The sequence below is a fragment of the Acipenser ruthenus genome, chromosome 19, assembly GCF_902713425.1.
Source record: "Acipenser ruthenus chromosome 19, fAciRut3.2 maternal haplotype, whole genome shotgun sequence".
NCBI lineage: Eukaryota > Metazoa > Chordata > Actinopteri > Acipenseriformes > Acipenseridae > Acipenser > Acipenser ruthenus.
This window is the reverse complement of record NC_081207.1, coordinates 28,185,819-28,203,491: the sequence shown is the minus strand read 5'-3', so window position 1 is coordinate 28,203,491 and position 17,673 is coordinate 28,185,819. Positions and strand designations below refer to the sequence as shown.

The following is a 17,673-nucleotide window of genomic DNA, read 5'->3' as shown; positions in this document are numbered from 1 at the left end:
TTAAAATGTTTGCTTTAAATCTGGAACAAAATAACTTTGTTATAGGTCTAAACAAAGAACAACTTTATTATATTTACTGAGGGCCTTTCATGAGATGATAAAAGATGTGGCGATAGGTTGCCATACATAGCATAGCAGCTGCTGCTATTGGCCATCACATGATCTCAAAAAGCACTGGTATGGCATGCAATGCATTCCACAATGAGCCCGGGGTGTACTATGACACTGTGAAAGCCGAATACGAACCACATGACACAAGTAATTATTGGATATGCTATTAAAAAGGGTACAACTCAAAAAAAGAAGTGGAAACAGGTTCTAAAATCAATTAAAGTCATGTACAGGCACACAAACTAAGGAAGGAACAAAACAAGAATGTAGTAAAACAAAGAAAGACATTATAAGGCAAAGCAATTCTTTCTTAACACACTACACTGGTTCCAAAAATCTGGAAAAGTGTATTGTTATAAAAGGCTTTTGCTTTACCATAATTAACCGTAGTTTTACAGTACTTTACCATAGCATATATTTGCTTTAACTAAGCTAGACATTGTTATAATTGTGGATAAGAAAGTTAACAGCACAAACTGATATTTTAAATATTTAACAGATATTAGCCTTGTTACACAAATATAGCAAAATGTAGCAAATAGAAACCAGTGCACATGACTCTTTCTATTCAATGTCAGTCAATTTCATAACACTGGGTACAGTAGCTCATATCTAATGCTCCTAATAGCAATGAAATTATGTCAGTTTTCCAGACCAGTTAGCTAACAAGTCACCTTTTCTTTAATGATTTGAATGCTGATTTTGTTTCAAACTTGTTTTGTTCACTGCCCAATTATCTTTTTTTTTTTTTTTTTTTTGCATAGAGGACTGGCATTTTTGACATTGTTATTTTTTTTTCCATACAGTGGTCCAAAAATGTCCTCCACTAACAAGACAAGCCACCCCTTACACAACCCACCAATCCCTAACAAACACACACACACACATTAAGATCAGGTTACTGTAAACCAGATTGGATGGTAAGAGAGGATGGTTGTGGTTTTAATGGAATATATAAGGGACAGCACAGAGGAGAGGGGAGGTGTCAGGGTTTGCCACTGGAGTCAACTTTCACAGCTGCATTCACACCCCTTCCCCCTGGTTTGACATTGCAGAAGCCAACCAGTCATATTCTGCTAGTTTGGGCCAGTGAAAGAGTGCAGTTCCGTTCAATATATCTTCACAATACAATACAGCAGGTGCCCCTTTCAACAGCTTTGTCAAAACTACATATAGAGGGCCAGTGGAATACAAGCTTCTACTTCTGTTATTATCAATTCTAGTTAAACAAAGACTGTACTGTAAAAAAGAAGGACGAAGATTGCAGTGATTGCAGAGTTGTACTGTGCACATTGACATTTGACAATATCGGATTTTAAATGGTCCGTTTGTACTAATTAACTCACTGCAGCCAGTCTTTGTTCATCCATTTTTAATAGGAATTCCTGCTTCAACAGATATCAGTGGGGACCCGATATGCCTAACCTTGAACAAGCAAATCCCCCAGAAACTGAAAACAACATATCAGATTATCCAGCCAGCTGTCGTCTATGAATCTGCATATATCATCACTGATACTTGAACTTACCTTATTTGAATACTTGTGATTACCTTAATAAATTATCTGTACAAGGGAGAGCATTACAAGGTTGCACAAATCAACACAATGCATTTAAACCAACCAATTGTTTACTGCCAGAAAGATCATAGGGTCTATTCAACTGAACCGAACAGCGGAGGATCAAAATAATGCCATCATTTAGTTATTTAATGGATGGAGCTTTTAGCCTTATTTTTAACTTCAGGGTGGAGATCAGAAACTAAGCAGATATTCAGTCCTGGGGCTCACACAAGCAGTTGTAAATTGTACTAATTCGAGTAGGGATTTAATGGAGACAGATTGGAAACCATCCTCTTCTCAGTTTTATTATTTGAACTAAGAGGTTGATTTGATCAGCCTATACTCCGCTGGGGTAAGCCACATCTTGATTTTATTGAAGCATGTTACAGCTTTGGGGAATTGCCCCCTGCATAAAGCCCCTGTCAATGGGATTACCTCTAAAAATAGTTGCTTGATGCAATCCAGAGGGATTCAACAGTGCTGAGAAAAGACTCAGAAGATCTAGAAATGCTTATCCTGGCAGGATATTTGATTCAAGTTTTATATTCTTCACCTGTTTTAGATTGTTGTTGTTTTTAACTACTATCTAGAAAAGTGGCATGCATTCAAAACTTGGGATAATGCATTTAAAAAAAAATATTTAAATAAGTATTTTGATCGCAAGGTATATAAATAAACTACCATGCCCCAGCACTTGTGAAGAGCAGTGCATATATATATATGGATCACATTAGTTTACTGTAAAGCTACGTCTTAGTTGGTGCTTATCTTGGCGAGAGCCGAGTTCAAATCAGCATGAAGTTTTAACATCTACTCTCGTGTAATGGAAATCATTATATATATATATATATATATATATATATATATATATATATATATATATATATATATATATATATATTCTTGTTTTAAAATAGAATTCTGTTCTGGATGTGCTACAGTGATAAATAGAACTATTTATTGGACCAACCAAAATAAGTAATTTTTAAGATCACAGATCAGAGAAAGTTGTTTTTTTTAGCTCGAAAAAATAAATGCTAAAGTGCATGAAGTGTAAAGAGGATGTGCTTATGTGTTGTACCCACATTAGTTCTCAGATAAAACATGTTCCGTCTGCAAATTCAAAAGTGCGCTGTAACAAGGTTTTTCATAAGCTTTGTTGTAAGCCTTGTTTTAAGGCACCTATAAGTGAATTAAAGTTGTAGTAAATATGCATGTGTTTTTCATTGCATTTTATGCAATATTAGCATTAATTAAATGCAAACAGCTGTCATAGCTTTTGTTATTAGGTACATTTTAAAAACTGATAAGAACAGCTGTGCCATAATTAAAATGTAATGCTATAGGGTAAGATAAATACTTACAATAATACAGATTGCCTGTTGTTTTAAGAAGCACATATTACTTTAAAGTGCATTTGTCCCTAAACTACAGGACCACAGTAATGCAAACCAATCGCACCTTTAAACAATAAGGGTTTTAAAATATTTACTTTAATTTTAAAATGTTAACCATTGTGTTAATTAATGCAAGATGCAACTGAATAAGGGGCTGGAGCAGATTGTATAGACAGAAAATGTCCACAGCTAAGCACCCATGGGATTCACTGACAACTGTAACTTGCAAATTAGTTAGCTGATGTGAGTTTAAACACCCATAAACTGTGACCCAGACTGGCTAGTACTGAGTGGTGTGGGATTGGCCTTTGCCTACATTTTTTGTAAATTGTTGAAAAAGAGGTAGGCAAAGAAAATGGGTCTTTAGAGTTACTGTATGTTTTAAAACATCCTAAAGATTGACTTCTGTTACAACCAGCTGGATCTAGCAATTATGTACTGCTTTTTTATACAGAATCCTAAAACAAAAATTGTAAAAGGCACGTTATATCTGAAGCAAGATACAGTGACTGTCCAATCACACATTATTTTTGATCCCTGCAACAACAGCCTTTGATGTTTTTAACAGACTATGGTTTTAATAACAATGTTGTTGTAGTGTTTTTTGTCCACAGCCTGGATTTTATTTCATATAAATGTCTATAACTTTAACACAAATGGGGATAACCTGGGGTACCCCAAGAACAAACAACTGAGCATTTAATTGGGAACAAATCCCCAGTCTGAAAAGTTAAGTTGTTTAATTTTTTATTTATGAGTGTTAACTCGAGTAAGTGGTGAACAACTAAAATTAATTACTGTGTATTGTGAAAGAACGTTCTGGATACTGTATTTACCAAAGATCTGATTTCAGACCACGCCGAAATATATACAACCGCCCAAATCTATGTTTGTTATGTTTCTTTCCAGAACAGCAGAAACAAAGCTGCGCACTGATCCGCATACCGTGACGTTTACTGAAAAGGGGCACTACAGCTCGTGAATGTGTAGCTAATATGGACACGTTTATGGAGACGTTGACACGCGTTTATTAAAGGTAAGAAATTAAGGATAAAAAAGTACATCTTAAGCGTATACTGCATTTGTTGTACGTACTTTATCCACGGACAATTAAAAAAAGTTTTGTAAGTAAGGAAATGCAAGTAGCGGGGTGCTGTTAATCTTAATTATGCAAAGCTAAACATGGCGCTACATGTAGATTCGACTTTTTAAAGTTTGTTATAGTATTAATTTCACTAAAACTAATTCGCAAACAGTGGAAGAAAGAATACAGTAATTGTTGTGCACATGCAACGTAAAACAAAACAAAAAAAAAATATTCGGTAAGCGAACGCAGCAGAAACTCCAAGCGTAAAATATACTGTTTATTAACTAATGTTAATCCCCCCCACCACCCCTTTTATGTTAATTTTGTGTAAAGTTACATTGGTACTCTTAACCAAACAGCAATACATGCGCTATGCCATAACATTACTGTGTGGACTACACTATACTACAACGTGCTTGGTCGTCATGGCATGAGGCATTGACACAGTGGGATGAAGGGGGGTGAGGCTACTGTAGTACCGCCTATGCACCGCTCTCTATGGGAGGTGTTATTGAAGAAGGGCGTGGCCCGATACGGTCACATGTGTAAACAGAGTCACGCCGCTTGTGGCCACGTGTTCGAGGTGGATGCAGGGGCATTTAACAACAAGAGCCAATCAGTAGTCAGAAAGCAGAGAAGGTAAACATTGTAAACCTTCCCTAGTGGGGAAGAAGCTGTACTGAGAGGAGATTCTATTCCTCGTGTCAAGAATGTTCTGATTTGTGACCTTGAGTGAAAATTGAAGGTCGATGTACAAATGCAGTACAGTAATAGCTAATACTTAATTAACTTTATAAATTTCTTTAATTTCCCTTTTCTATGACAGGTATATTTTTTGTACAGTCCCATGCGCCTGTATCACTCAGTACTCAGTAAACACGTAACATACGACACTGCAAGTACAAGTCATCACTTTAATTAAGTTTTACACCACTGTGGCTTTTAATTTTAGCTGTATGTTTGCTTCTTGTTTTGCTGATAATGGTGACCAGATTGATTTTCAAGAATACAGTAATACCGTTTTTATTTTTATATTTGAAATTAAAGTTGCATTTTTCAATATTGTACATGTTGTAATTTGTGCTTCAAAACAGCCAGAATCATTTGCATTTGATTTGTGAGTAAAGCCAGTAAACTATCCCACTGTGCCAGGTAGCCTTATTGTTACAGAGTTTACAGTACTGATGACATTTTGTTTTTTTTAATAAGTGGAATTTAAGGCTTTCTTTTGCATTCATCTCTTCCAGATCAAAGGTGCATTTGGATAAACACCTGGGTGTCATCCAGTTCAAGGGGAACTTTGTTTTTGAAGAGCTGTTTTGCTTGAAAACTGGTTTGGTGTGGATATGGCTACTGGACATGTGATTCTGTAGGGGATTGCCCTTTTCATTTGGACATTCCTGAAATGAATGATCAAATGAATATCAGCAACTTGTATGCTTAATTCAACTTTTCAAAAAGTCTTTCCACTTATATATCTATACTCACACAGGATTTACAACTATTTACATGATTTGGATCTGTAAAAAAAAAAACACAGGTAAGTTATGAAACAAAGTTTACTTTATTATTATTATTATTATTATTATTATTATTATTATTATTATTATTATTATTGTAAATAACTGCATTTATGCAGTCACACACTGAAGCTATTTTAAAAGCTATTTTAACATTGTAGCCTACAGTCTTCCTAATAATAATAATAATAATAATAATAATAATAATAATAATAATAATAATACAAAAAATAAAATAAGTATTTTGTATTGTAAGATGTATTCCCCATATAAACTAGACAAGTGCCTTGTTGTTTTGTTTTGTTTTCATAACTAAAAGGTGTTTTATTTCTTGCCCTGCTGCTGGCTTGCAAAATATTGTACACATAGAATTATGACAAATAATAAAGTGCCTGCGAGCATCCAATCAATTTAAGTAAGACCAACTGAGAACAGATTTTCATTAACATTGGGGGAATAGCTTGACAGCATTTTACCAAAGTAAAGCTCATTTTACAATAAACTGGATGGTCTTAACCAACTCCACCAGGCTTGCTGGTTGTGATGTACAGAAAGGAAGCCCAAGCAGTTCAAGAACAACTTGAATTGTACTAGCCACCAAGATTGGATGACTTTAAATACTAATTATTTTCCCTGAAACCAAGATGGGCAGGCATGCAGTAAGCTTGAGGCTATGCTTTGTTAACAAGGTTATGTCAGCCTCATACATGTCTCCTACCAAAAATATAAACACATTAAAGGTCTCCGCAGCATCTCGTGACATACCCATGCAGTCAAAACCAGACAAGGGATATCCAAGATACAGTATAACCTGCAGTGGCTAATGACCTCGAGCCAGGTTAGAACTTTGATAGGAGACCTTGAGCACCAGATGTTGCATGATGTGCTGTTCTTCCTTCTTGGCCAGCCTTCACCCCTCCCCCACTGTCACACTTCTATCTAGCCCACTTGTTATGACATTACCTTTTTGTCATGTTTACAATTGGTGGGTAGTTTTTGGTGTCCTTTTTTCAGCCCTCTTTCTGAGGCATTCTTCCAATTGTAGGACACAAAGAGGAAATGAAAAAAAAAATTAAGTGTGACAGCGTCACAAAAAACTAGACAGAAATAGCAAAAACTGTACCATGTACCATGACAGAAAGGGAAGTAAACTTCAAGTTGCGACATATTCTTTAGCCCAACACAAAACTATATATATATATATATATATATATATATATATATATATATATATATATATATATATATATATATATATATATTATTATTATTATTATTATTATTTGTTTTGCAATTTGAAGCATAAACATAATTTCTGAAAGCACAGCAGGTGTTTATTAGATCTCTGTTATCTCTGTGATCTCTCCCAACACTGTAAACCTGTATACAGGTCTAAGAAGGATATCAACACTCCAAACTGCAGAACCCTCTTGTGGTATAGAAAAGATAACACCAATAAAAACAGTAGATACGTAAATGAATTACATGTACTAACAATATACAATTGTATTTATTTTTCAGTACAAGCCCATTAAACTATTTAACCTTTCTGTAATGTACTGAGCTGAAAAAGAGACTAATTGCGTAAAAAAAGAGATCAAAATGGAAGCTGATTGTCTTACAGCACTTCACCTGACACTTTTCATCTTATGCTTGGTTTTCTGCCAGTTACCAATAGAGCCTTGTTAAGTTCCTATAGGCTCCGTGCTGTGTTGTAATCTGAACTCAGTTGGAATGAAGTAGGTTATCCAAATAGTATTTGTTTTCTGTTGTTTCAATGATGGGGAAATGTGCATGCAATAGAATTGTGGCCCCAACATTTGTTGTGTTTGTTCATCCATAACTAAGATACAAAGGATTACTGAAAAAAAAAAAAAGAAATATATATATATATATATATATATATATATAGATAGATATAGATATAGATATAGATATAGATATATATAGATAGATACAAAAGACATGAACATTTTGTAAATAAGTACATTTTTTTAGTAGTACTGAATGTCACTGTTTGTTCCAGCGTTTCCAAACAATATTACAATGGTAATATTACAAAACTAGCAAGAGGTACATCTTATTACAAACTAAGTCAAATTGACAAACGTTTCAGTTAGGCCTTTCATCTGTGTAAGGATTTTTGAAGTTACGGTTAAGAATCTATATTCGGGTGTTATGAAGTTATGAAGGAAAACTAGAAAGAAACAACTTTTATATTCAAATGATAGATTTGTAATAATTCAGTTTTATCTCCCTGCTCAAGAGAATGGAGCAATACGAGTCATGAAATGGTTGGAATGTCTGGTAGATACATGACATAGCTGGAAGTCTCTTTGGTGTTCTGGTATTTTAGTGATTTGCATACCAGTTGTTGGGTCTGCACTTGATTAGGTGTGGTTACTGGTGGCTTGTTGTGCTGTAGCCCAATGGGCACCTGCTAGTCCCAGCAGCACAGTCTGCACAGTGAACAAAAGAGTCATTGAGCGCACAACAGCTGCCATGCTGTCACTGCAGGACTGGGGCCTCACAACTGCTGGGGGAGGTTGGGCCTGAGCCTTTATGAGTTAGTGTTGTGCTCCTTGATTTAAGCACTGGTCTGTGCAAAAGAGGCACAGTTTTCCTAATATATTTAAATGTTAGCCTTTCAGTGAGATTCGGGGCGTGGGAGCTGGGGCTGCTTAATTAATGGCTATCATTACTAATTTCCTATTCAAACCCCAATCACATGCACCTTCTCGGTCTAGTGTTTTTGCTTTTTCCTCCTCCTCCCCTCCTCCTCCTTTCCTACGTGCCTTTGCATCGGTCTCCCTCTGGGGGGCAAGTGAAGCTCTCTTCCCCAACCTTACGTCAGCTACGCTACCTCTTCCTTCACACAGGGGGGTTCTCACCACGTGAGTCCGAGGGAATCCTGGGCCACACTATCATTTCGCAGCTCATGCGCTTATCTTACCTCGCCACATGAGGATCTGTTTTATTTCCTTCAGGACGTGGCCCGCTTTACGCTGTCATTGCTTGAGTCCCAGACTAACCCATCTCTCTCTTTGCAGTTTCCCTGTGGGATGCCTCTGTGCTCCCGGCTTCGGAGGCCTGTGCCTCACCTCGTCCGAGGGCAGCACCAGTTTAGTCAGGGAACCCTTTCCTATCCTTTCCTTCCAGGTCCTAACGCTCCAGGACTGTACCTTTCACCCAGAGAGGTGCCTCTGCTGAGTCAGAGCCCTTTTATGTGTTTTTTAGATCCTCTGGGCTAGCAGCCTTTGCGACCAAGCCCGGTCCTACACACAGCACGGGTCATCAGTTGGGGATCTCTTCCTATCCTAATTTCAAGCCCGCTCCTGTCCAGGCTAATGCGGCTCGCTTCTCTATCCTTCTCTCTCTCCGCCTGCTACTGTCCCACTAACAACTCGTTTCTGCTTCCTCTGCTCTACCCTTACAGCCCCAGCATACGCCCCATGAATTAATGTCTGACCTGAAAGCGTACATTTGGTCTGCTTTTTTTTAATACAAACTGCTGACATTGGTTAAATTAGCTTCACCATAACATTATAGTCTTGGACCACCATGGGCAGTTAGCAAGGCACTGCTTCTGCCAATGGTACACACTACAGGTCAATTCAATGCAAATGTGTCTGTGAGCATCCACAACACGTGGAATATCTCATTAAATTGGTGATAAGCCTTTGATAGATCAGAATTGTTATGAATGTCACCCTGATATAGGCTGTAAAGGGACTAGTTGGTAAAATACAAGTAATATCTGCCAAGATTGTAGTCAATATCCCTCACGGCCATGACTAACTTTCGCCTGCTAAAGAAACCAGTGCCCACATGTCAGCAGACCTAAAGCATGCAAGCAGCAGTGTGGAGTAGTGGTTAAGGCGTTGGACTCTTGAGCGGAAGGTTGTGGGTTCAATCCCCAGTAGGGACACTGCTGCTGTACCCTTGAGCAAGGTACTTTACCTAAATTGCTCCAGTAAAAACCCAACTGTATAAATGTGTAATTGTATGTAAATAATGTGATATCTTGTAACAATTGTAAGTCGCCCTGGATAAGGGCGTCAACTAATAAATAATAATAATGCAAGTCTTTTTTAGGCACACAAGTGGAGACATCTAGTGGTGACATCAAAATGCATTGCAACTGACACAGAGGGCAGTGTTAGTGGTATTGAGACACCACATTCTTATAATTCAGAACACACCATTTTAAGATGAGGTTATTTCAGGACTCTTACCCTCTGCAGCTGTTTACCAGTGTGCACACATGAGGAATGGGCATACATAACCATGTACAAACTAGTGATCAGCATCCAATATCAATATTTTTGATATATCAATAATTTCCATATTGCAGTATCATGGGATTTAAACATTTTTGCTTCATCAATAACTTTTTTTGACAAAACTTAAGAGCTTTTGGTGAAATAAGCATGCTGTATGAAACTAAGCTAAATATGTGTTTAACAATATCAGTTTGCTGTGCTGTAATGGATACATTTTTCAGCATAGCAAAACTGGAAATATCATCCACCGCACACACTTCATAGATGTACAGAAAGCTATATGCTTTTTATTGCTAATACTGCTAAAATACTAACGCAGTATAATTAAGTTTATTTTATATTGAGATACAATAAACCCTATACATACCAATCATTGTCAGCCTCATAGGCAAAGAAACACCACACACACTAAAGTATTATTTAAACATTGTATTTCACTGATAAGCATTTAGGTACCAAACACAATTTGCATTCTGCATTAAGTTTGGCACCATTAGCCATCCATAGGGTGTTACTAACAACCCTGTGCTAGGCAATTGTCTGTGGTCTGTCACTTTATTAATAAAGTTATTGTTTTTGAACTCTGATGCTGGCCTGAGCTGTGTTCATAACAAGACAAGGTTCATTAAGTTATTGATTTTCATATGTAAATATTTGATAATCCATATATGGCTGTTTTTGTTTTGTAAAATTCCTAGATTAAAACACATTTTCATATCGTTGCTCGTTTCCTACTGTCATGTGGCAAGTACTGGTGACAAAGCAAAACGACATGGAAATTGTGTGAAAGCGGTTGCTGTGGAACTAAATCACGTAACAAAAGTTGTTCACAAGTCCATTTCCACACAATTAGACAGTAGATATAATTCAAGAGCAGAAACCATTGGTAAAGCAGAAAGCTATATTAATCTCAATGCACTGACAACACACTGAAAAGTAGTCATGCAAACTATCTTAAATAAGTTCACACATAGTACAACTTAAAACAAAACTGTCTGAGACAGTACCTTTATTTAAAAATAACACAGCAAGGTAGCAGCATTTATATCATAAAACATGTATTACAATTTGGTAAACCAATACTCTGAAAAATTGTTAACTCTTATATATCCATATTTTATATTGCTTATCAAGCTGACTTTTTCTGGTGTCTTCAACATGCACATTGGTAAAAATGTGTCCAACAGCCCTTGAAGCCAAGAAAGACCAAATGGCCATGTAGTCCTTGCCAAGATTTTATCCCTACTGGCAGTCCATCTGTCAAGTTCCACCATCTATAGCAGCATCCAGAGCAAAGAACCGTGCTCTAAATATGTGACTGGTGGTGCACTTGACTAAAATGTCAAGTTATTTTAAAAATTCAATTGACAGGAAATGGCCCCATAACTGCACTCAATTACCATTTAAAAAAAAAAAAAGTTTAATAATGCTGAAATAAATTTATCCCACATTAAAAAGCAAAAATCTTATTTCAGTTTTTTTTTTAAAAAGGTTCTTTTGTGGTTGCTGGTGCATTTATTCTTTCAGGTCACATGTCTGGATCCCAGTTCATTCAGGAATTAAGCATCTCAGTTTTCTCGCTACTCTGAGGAGGGGTAAGAACACCAGAGGGCACTGGAGAGTTCCGACCCTTCTCTGAACTGACCGCCCGATGAGCAGAAGCTCTGTCCTACAAAACACAAAAAAAAGTAATGGAGACAGAGTGGATAGAATGAATTGCCATTAACAAACATTCAATTTCATGGTCACCGAAGCTAGTTTAAATCTCAGGTTTTTGGACAAATTTAAATGTGTAAATCCTAAACAAAAAACAGTTCAAATGCAGCTAGCACAAAGCAGATTGCTACTGCAAACTTCCGTAGGCCTAAATGTACAGTTCAGCTCATGAATATGTTGAAGAAAAGACAACTCCAAAAAGTTGAATTTCTCATTCAATCATTACCTGCAACACGGTTTTGTTTCAGGCCTCAGGAGTAACCTAAAAGTTTAATTACTGCAACAAAATGCAGCTCGACAGTAATCCAACTTATCTGGGTGAAACATATTCTCTGGTAAGGTTGTGTTTTAGGTCTTGGTACTAAATTGCACAGCACATATGTTAGAGATGAATTAAAAGCTTACCAGCCACTCCAGGAGAACGGAATGAGTCTGTATGTTGTGAGTGTCCTCTGGAGAGATGCCTTTAAACTTCTTTAATCCAGAGCTGCCCACTTCCCTTATTGACATGGCAAAGGGCACCATCCACCTCACACACTCCTCGATGTCTCTCCATTCAAAACCTGGGGAGGAGGAAGAAAAATAAAATCGTGTGTGTTTACACTCAGGTTATATTTATATAAAAAAAAAAAAAAAAAAAAAAAAAAAAACACACACCACACAATTGAAAATACATTTAAAAAAATGTGCACAGTGTATTGGCTTATATAGGGTGAGGATGGGAAGAGATTGTTCAGTATTCAAGACTGCTTACCTGAAACTTTCTGCACAAGTTCAAGTGACGAAAAGTGAAACAAAGCTGATGCAGCCAAGACTCCATATGCATATTCCAAACACCCGACATCCAGCACACACAGGTCCAAAAGCTATGGAAAAGGGAAGTTAAGACAAGTTTAAATAACACCCTTTACTTAAAACACAGTCACAATAATTATTGGCTATTTTACAATTGTGATCTACAAGTTACAGTGCATATCCATGTTAGGTTAATTAAGCTACAAATAACTCCTGTGCATACGAGTAGCTGCTGGACCTTATCATGCACAGCAAGAGGCATTTACAAAACAGCCTTACGGTCAATAATTGGGAAAATGGCGGTGGTGTAGTTCAGTGTTAGAAATAGACTCCAGGCATTCTCCTGCAAAAAATACAGAAGGGAACATGGTCAGCTTACCTCTGCTATTTGCACAAATGTCGCCTGTGGATAGTGTGGAATCAAGAGTTTGCTTGTTTCTGTGTTTTCCTTCAGGTATGCAACTTGCATGTAAATGTTGAGCCAGGATAAAGTCGTCAAGGGACTCAAACTCCACTTCAACTCCTAGATGGGGAAAAATGTTTTAAAAAAATAGTAAGCGCCATAATAAATAAATTAAAATAGAAGTGTATTTTAATTTGTTTGCAGCAAGCAAACTAACCTTCATTACTATAAGCTCCATATCAAGGATTTCATCTTCTGTACAAGCACCATCAGTAACATAGGCAAACTGGTACAGTTTGGGAGGATATATTTCCTGTCAATGAGAAAACACACGTCTTAAAGTAGGAACTTTCCAACACCTCCCTCTCTGGCAACAGGAAGACATGGCAAGATCTGTGTCATTCACACCACCATTTAGGGCAGTCCAGGTTCCAACAAGCACCCTAATGAATATGAACAGAGTTTAAAATGGTGCCCTTAACCACTGAAGAAAATCAGGCTTTTCTGATTCAGACTTGTTTAATCAGCCTTTCTGGGTACAACAGCATGAAACTCCTCCACTAGGCCTAGATCAAGGCCTGCAGAGCACATGGAGGCCACAGCAGAGTTTTGAATAGCCCATGTCACAGACTAGGTGAGAATTATGTGCTGTCCCCTTTTTGTGTTAGGGAAATCAATGCAATGTACCCCACCCTATTATATAACTTGTGAAATGTATTTGCAGGCTAGGATTAAAGATTACTCTGCATAAAGGCTTTTACTTCTCAGCAACCCTTAAATCTGTCGTTGTACTGAAGATGGAAACAAGAATTGACTTTCTGAATTAAACTTGTACACAGCCCCGTTTTATTTACCTCCAACTTTGCAGCAACAAACAGCGAGGCAATGCCGATAAGCTGTAACCGGGTTTTGACAACGTCAGTCTGTGTTGCCATAAACCGGTCAAAGAAATCCTGGGCCAAGTAAAATGTCTCCCTGTGAAGTTTGTAGACCTCACACACCTGCAGATAAAGAAAACATTAAATATCACTCTAGTCTTTTATATAGCGCCTTTCATAGTGGACCACCATCACAAAGCGCTGTACAAGATGCAGTAACAAGAAAATCCATAATACTTTAAATAGAGAAATGCATAATACATGACACAGTAAAAAAAAAAAAAATGTAATGGCTCGGGTTTTTTTAAAACTTAAGTTAGTCAACAGGTGCTTCACTGACTACATGTTAAACTTCTTGAAGTAGAATGTCCACAAAGAGCTGGACTTGTGGTACTGAAGACAAATCCTTCAGTTAGGGGCCAGAACTCATGCAAAAGTAAACCAATACTTTATTTAGTCATCGCCAATAGTTTTTTTACCCCGATTTTCACCCCAATTTGGAATGCCCAATTATTTTTATCCCAGTTCACCACTGCAACCCCCCGGCGACTCAGGAAACAGAGGCTGAAACACGCGTCCTCCGAAACGTATTCCTGCCAATCCATCATTTCACACTGTGGATCCTCAGAAGCCACCAGATCTATAGTGCCGGAGGACAACACAGATCTAAATGGCTCCCCTGCAGGGCGCCTGCGGGTCTATTTGCCACAGGGGTTGCTGGTGCGCAGTGAACCGTGGATTGCCCTGCTGACCTAAGCCCTCCCTACCCGAGCGGCGCTCAGCCAATTGTGCACCGCCCCCTAGGAACCCCCAGTCACGGTCAGCAATGACATAGCCTGGATTCAAACCTGTTATCTCCAGGCTATAGGTCGCATCCTGCACTCCACGCAGAACGCCTTTACTGGATGCACCACTCGGGAGCCGAGCCCCCCCCCCCACCATCAATAACTTGTTCTAAGGAATACCAGTTTAAATCACAAGGGGATGTGGGGTGTTCCCAAAACCACAATAAAATGTGACATGCAAATGTGATATGCACACCATGTGTTGGAATACATATTAGTTACTCGCCTCCATTAGCCAGTCAAGTAGTATGGCCCTCATTTTTGGTTGGAGATGTGGATGCCTCTCCATAAAGTGTTTGTCACGCAGGTATGTCTTATCTTTCTTAAGCAAGTTATTCCACACATCATCTTTGTTGGCCCAGCTGCAATACAAAATACAAATATAAATAAACACATCCACACCTTAAAAACAGTCAATCTAACCTAAACTTCCCAATATGGAAAACCAATAACTTGCCAAGCCGTTTTCCAAGGACTATGGTACCTTAGTCAAACTCAAAATAACACTAAAGCAAAATGCAACTAGTATACCTACCCCAGAACTGGTAGCGGAGAAGACCTTACAGGAGTGACGAAGATGTTTTTAAACCTATACTGCATGCAGCTTCCTGTATTCATTATAACTGGTTCATCTACTTCTTTGTCAGGTGTGGGAATAAGCCTGCATGGACTTGTGCATCCTGTGGCAGAATTCCAACAGGTCTGGGGAAAACAAAAGGAATACAATTCATCACCTATTCTTAACCAAACTTTCAAAGAACATTTATGGCATTCATGCACTGCACAATTCCTATTGGAATTCCCTCAGCAGACAACCAATTACCTTGCTTAGTGCACAGGTGTGCCTCTGAAGGCTGTCCACTTATTAGATCATTTCATTAAAGCTATATACCAAGGAGGCCTACTTCCTCTGGTCCGGTGTAAACACCCTCACACCTGTCCACAAACACACAGACAGATAAGGTGGTATGGGGCCCTTTGGGTGTGTGTGTTGGGGGTTTATGGCAGTCATTTCATAAACTGGTCTGTGACAGTATCCAAATATGCCCCCCACTGTATATACCTAATCAAATGCTATCAACGTGATGATAGTGAAGCAAAGGAGATACATTCTGAATGGCAAGCCATACCTGAATTTCATATTGTTTTTTCTTTGTCATCTCAGCTACTTCTTCATCTGGGTCCTGCAAGTACTAGAAAAAAAAAGGAAATGTATCATTTATCAGAGTTATTTATAACATTGTTTTTGAACGCGCATTGCTTTCTGGGTGTAATTAAACTTACAATAGCAACATCTGCTTTTCTTTTTCTAGAACGTGCACTTTCTTTGGTCACTTCATTCTTTGTAGTCGTCTTAAGCTCAGTCTGCACGCTGAAAATAGAAATAGAATAGCACTTAACACCTTTTTTAAATTCAAACGATTTTTCATTTTAATCCAGGGCCGTTTGTTCACACAATCCCCAGTACACCAGAGGCACACAAGTCGTTAATTATATCGAAGAAAAATATGAAAACTTACCACTTTCTTGACATTATATGCTTAAAAGAATCCTTTACACGTAGAAATATATCCTGTAATGACAATAAAAATATATTGTTTTGAGTACAAACTACTGTTAAACATTTGATAACACAATTCCCCAACCCCCCACTTCTGTCTCACAAAGCATAAAACGCCCAGACGCCAAGCTTCTTCAGCGCGGGGAATGGAACTGGGGCACCACGTTTGAATTAAACAAACAACTTAAAAGAGAAACCAAATAATATCAAAGTTACATCTTTCAAAAGTTGAGAAATCATTATTTAACGCCTCAAAAGTCGGATGGTTTACGACAACGTTAAAATAAAATAAAATACTTTTAGACTTCCCGGTCTCTTGGCTCGCTAGTCAGAAAATGGCCGAGCTGCTGTTGGGGAGCCCTCGTTTTTGGTTAGCGCGCTTGATTTCCCTTAACTTTTATTTAAAACAAAATTGTATATTTTTTAAGAGGGTGGCCTGATTATATCAAGCCTCTGGTACTTGACGTCAATTTACAGATTGTTGTTAAAGAAAAATAACTTAAAACACAAGGCAAACGAGCCCCCATGATCCAGCCTTACCTTACTCCTTTCAATGTTTTTTTTTTTTTTCTTTTTAAAAACGTTTTCAACGAAAGATCCAACAGTTCAGTTAATTTGGCTATAGTGTTCCCTGATTTAAAAACTAGACGATTTACAAATTGTGGAAACAATTGATTCATCAATTTTGTTCTGCTACCAGCTAATACGTGTTACTACTTTAGTTGCTTTGAGTGACTGAGCTGGCGCGCTGAGCTTTGCCTCTGATCTTGGCTGCTGTCTGTGGGAAAGGCAGGAAAGTACGAGCGGGTCATTTAAAAACCTGGCGCGCTAGATTGATTTAAAAACGTCACTGCAGAAAAAAAAAAAAACACAATGTAATATTTCAAAAAATATATATATTTGTGCTGCTATTATCTTTCTGTACAACGTATCAGTAACAGTAAATATTAAGTTTAACCGGCGTTATTCTGTATTCAGCCGGCGATGGGCGGGTTGAGGGGCGGCTCCGGAAAAGGGGAGTGGTTGCAGCACGGAACTGGAAAATAAAGCATGGCTCGGCAGTGTAGGATGTAAACAAAACAAGCAACCTTTAAAAATACAACGGTCCTACATTATTTATGCTAATTATCAAGTCGATAGAGTTAGCATTTTTTATTTCCACGCGACCGTTTGAGTTGTCATTAATAGAAAAGTTAATTTCGTGTCGCTATTTTGGGGGGATGTCAAGAAGTGCCGCGTAATATGCAGATCCAGGTTGAGGCTGGACAGAACTGAAGTTTACTGCCGGAGAACAACGTCATATATAAGTTATCTTATGTATATGTGAATAATTTACATTTGTCTGTTGTTATGGGTTTTATTTTGGTTAATTGTTACTCACCAATAGTTTGCATGTATTTGTGTTATTTGCACATTAAAAAAAAAAGAAAGTAGGCTACTTGCAGTCAGGCTTAAACTTTGGCCTATCACGTGACAAATAAACAAACTTATGTATTTCCAAAAAGACAAAATTAAG

At 37.8% G+C, this 17,673-nt stretch overlaps 1 protein-coding gene across 2 annotated transcripts; it reads right to left on the bottom strand.

Annotated features, from left to right (window-relative positions):
- Window positions 1–10,939: 10,939 nt before the first annotated feature.
- ccne1 (cyclin E1) lies at window positions 10,940–17,300 on the bottom strand. 2 transcript variants are annotated; one of them, XM_034040597.3, is made up of 12 exons: window positions 16,698–17,300; window positions 16,117–16,169; window positions 15,881–15,968; window positions 15,727–15,789; window positions 15,132–15,298; window positions 14,823–14,958; window positions 13,728–13,874; window positions 13,091–13,186; window positions 12,850–12,993; window positions 12,430–12,541; window positions 12,081–12,238; window positions 10,940–11,628 (listed from the first exon to the last, which is right to left on the bottom strand). In XM_034040597.3, the coding sequence occupies exons 2-12, from the start codon at window positions 16,128–16,130 to the stop codon at window positions 11,512–11,514; spliced, it is 1,242 nt and encodes a 413-aa protein (XP_033896488.1). In that variant the 5' UTR covers window positions 16,131–16,169; window positions 16,698–17,300; the 3' UTR covers window positions 10,940–11,511. The 2 variants fall into 2 exon arrangements, with proteins under 2 accessions (XP_033896488.1, XP_058848722.1); XM_058992739.1 differs by lacking the exon at window positions 16,698–17,300 and adding an exon at window positions 16,455–16,551.
- Between the last annotated feature and the right edge of the window lie 373 nt (window positions 17,301–17,673).

Coding starts and splice junctions, on each gene's coding strand:
- ccne1 (XM_034040597.3), bottom strand. Junction 13,875..14,822: donor TACTTGACTGGCTAATGGAG/GCGAGTAACTAA, acceptor CTTTATCTGCAG/GTGTGTGAGGTCTACAAACT. Junction 12,239..12,429: donor ACTTGTGCAGAAAGTTTCAG/GTAAGCAGTCTT, acceptor CCTCCTCCCCAG/GTTTTGAATGGAGAGACATC.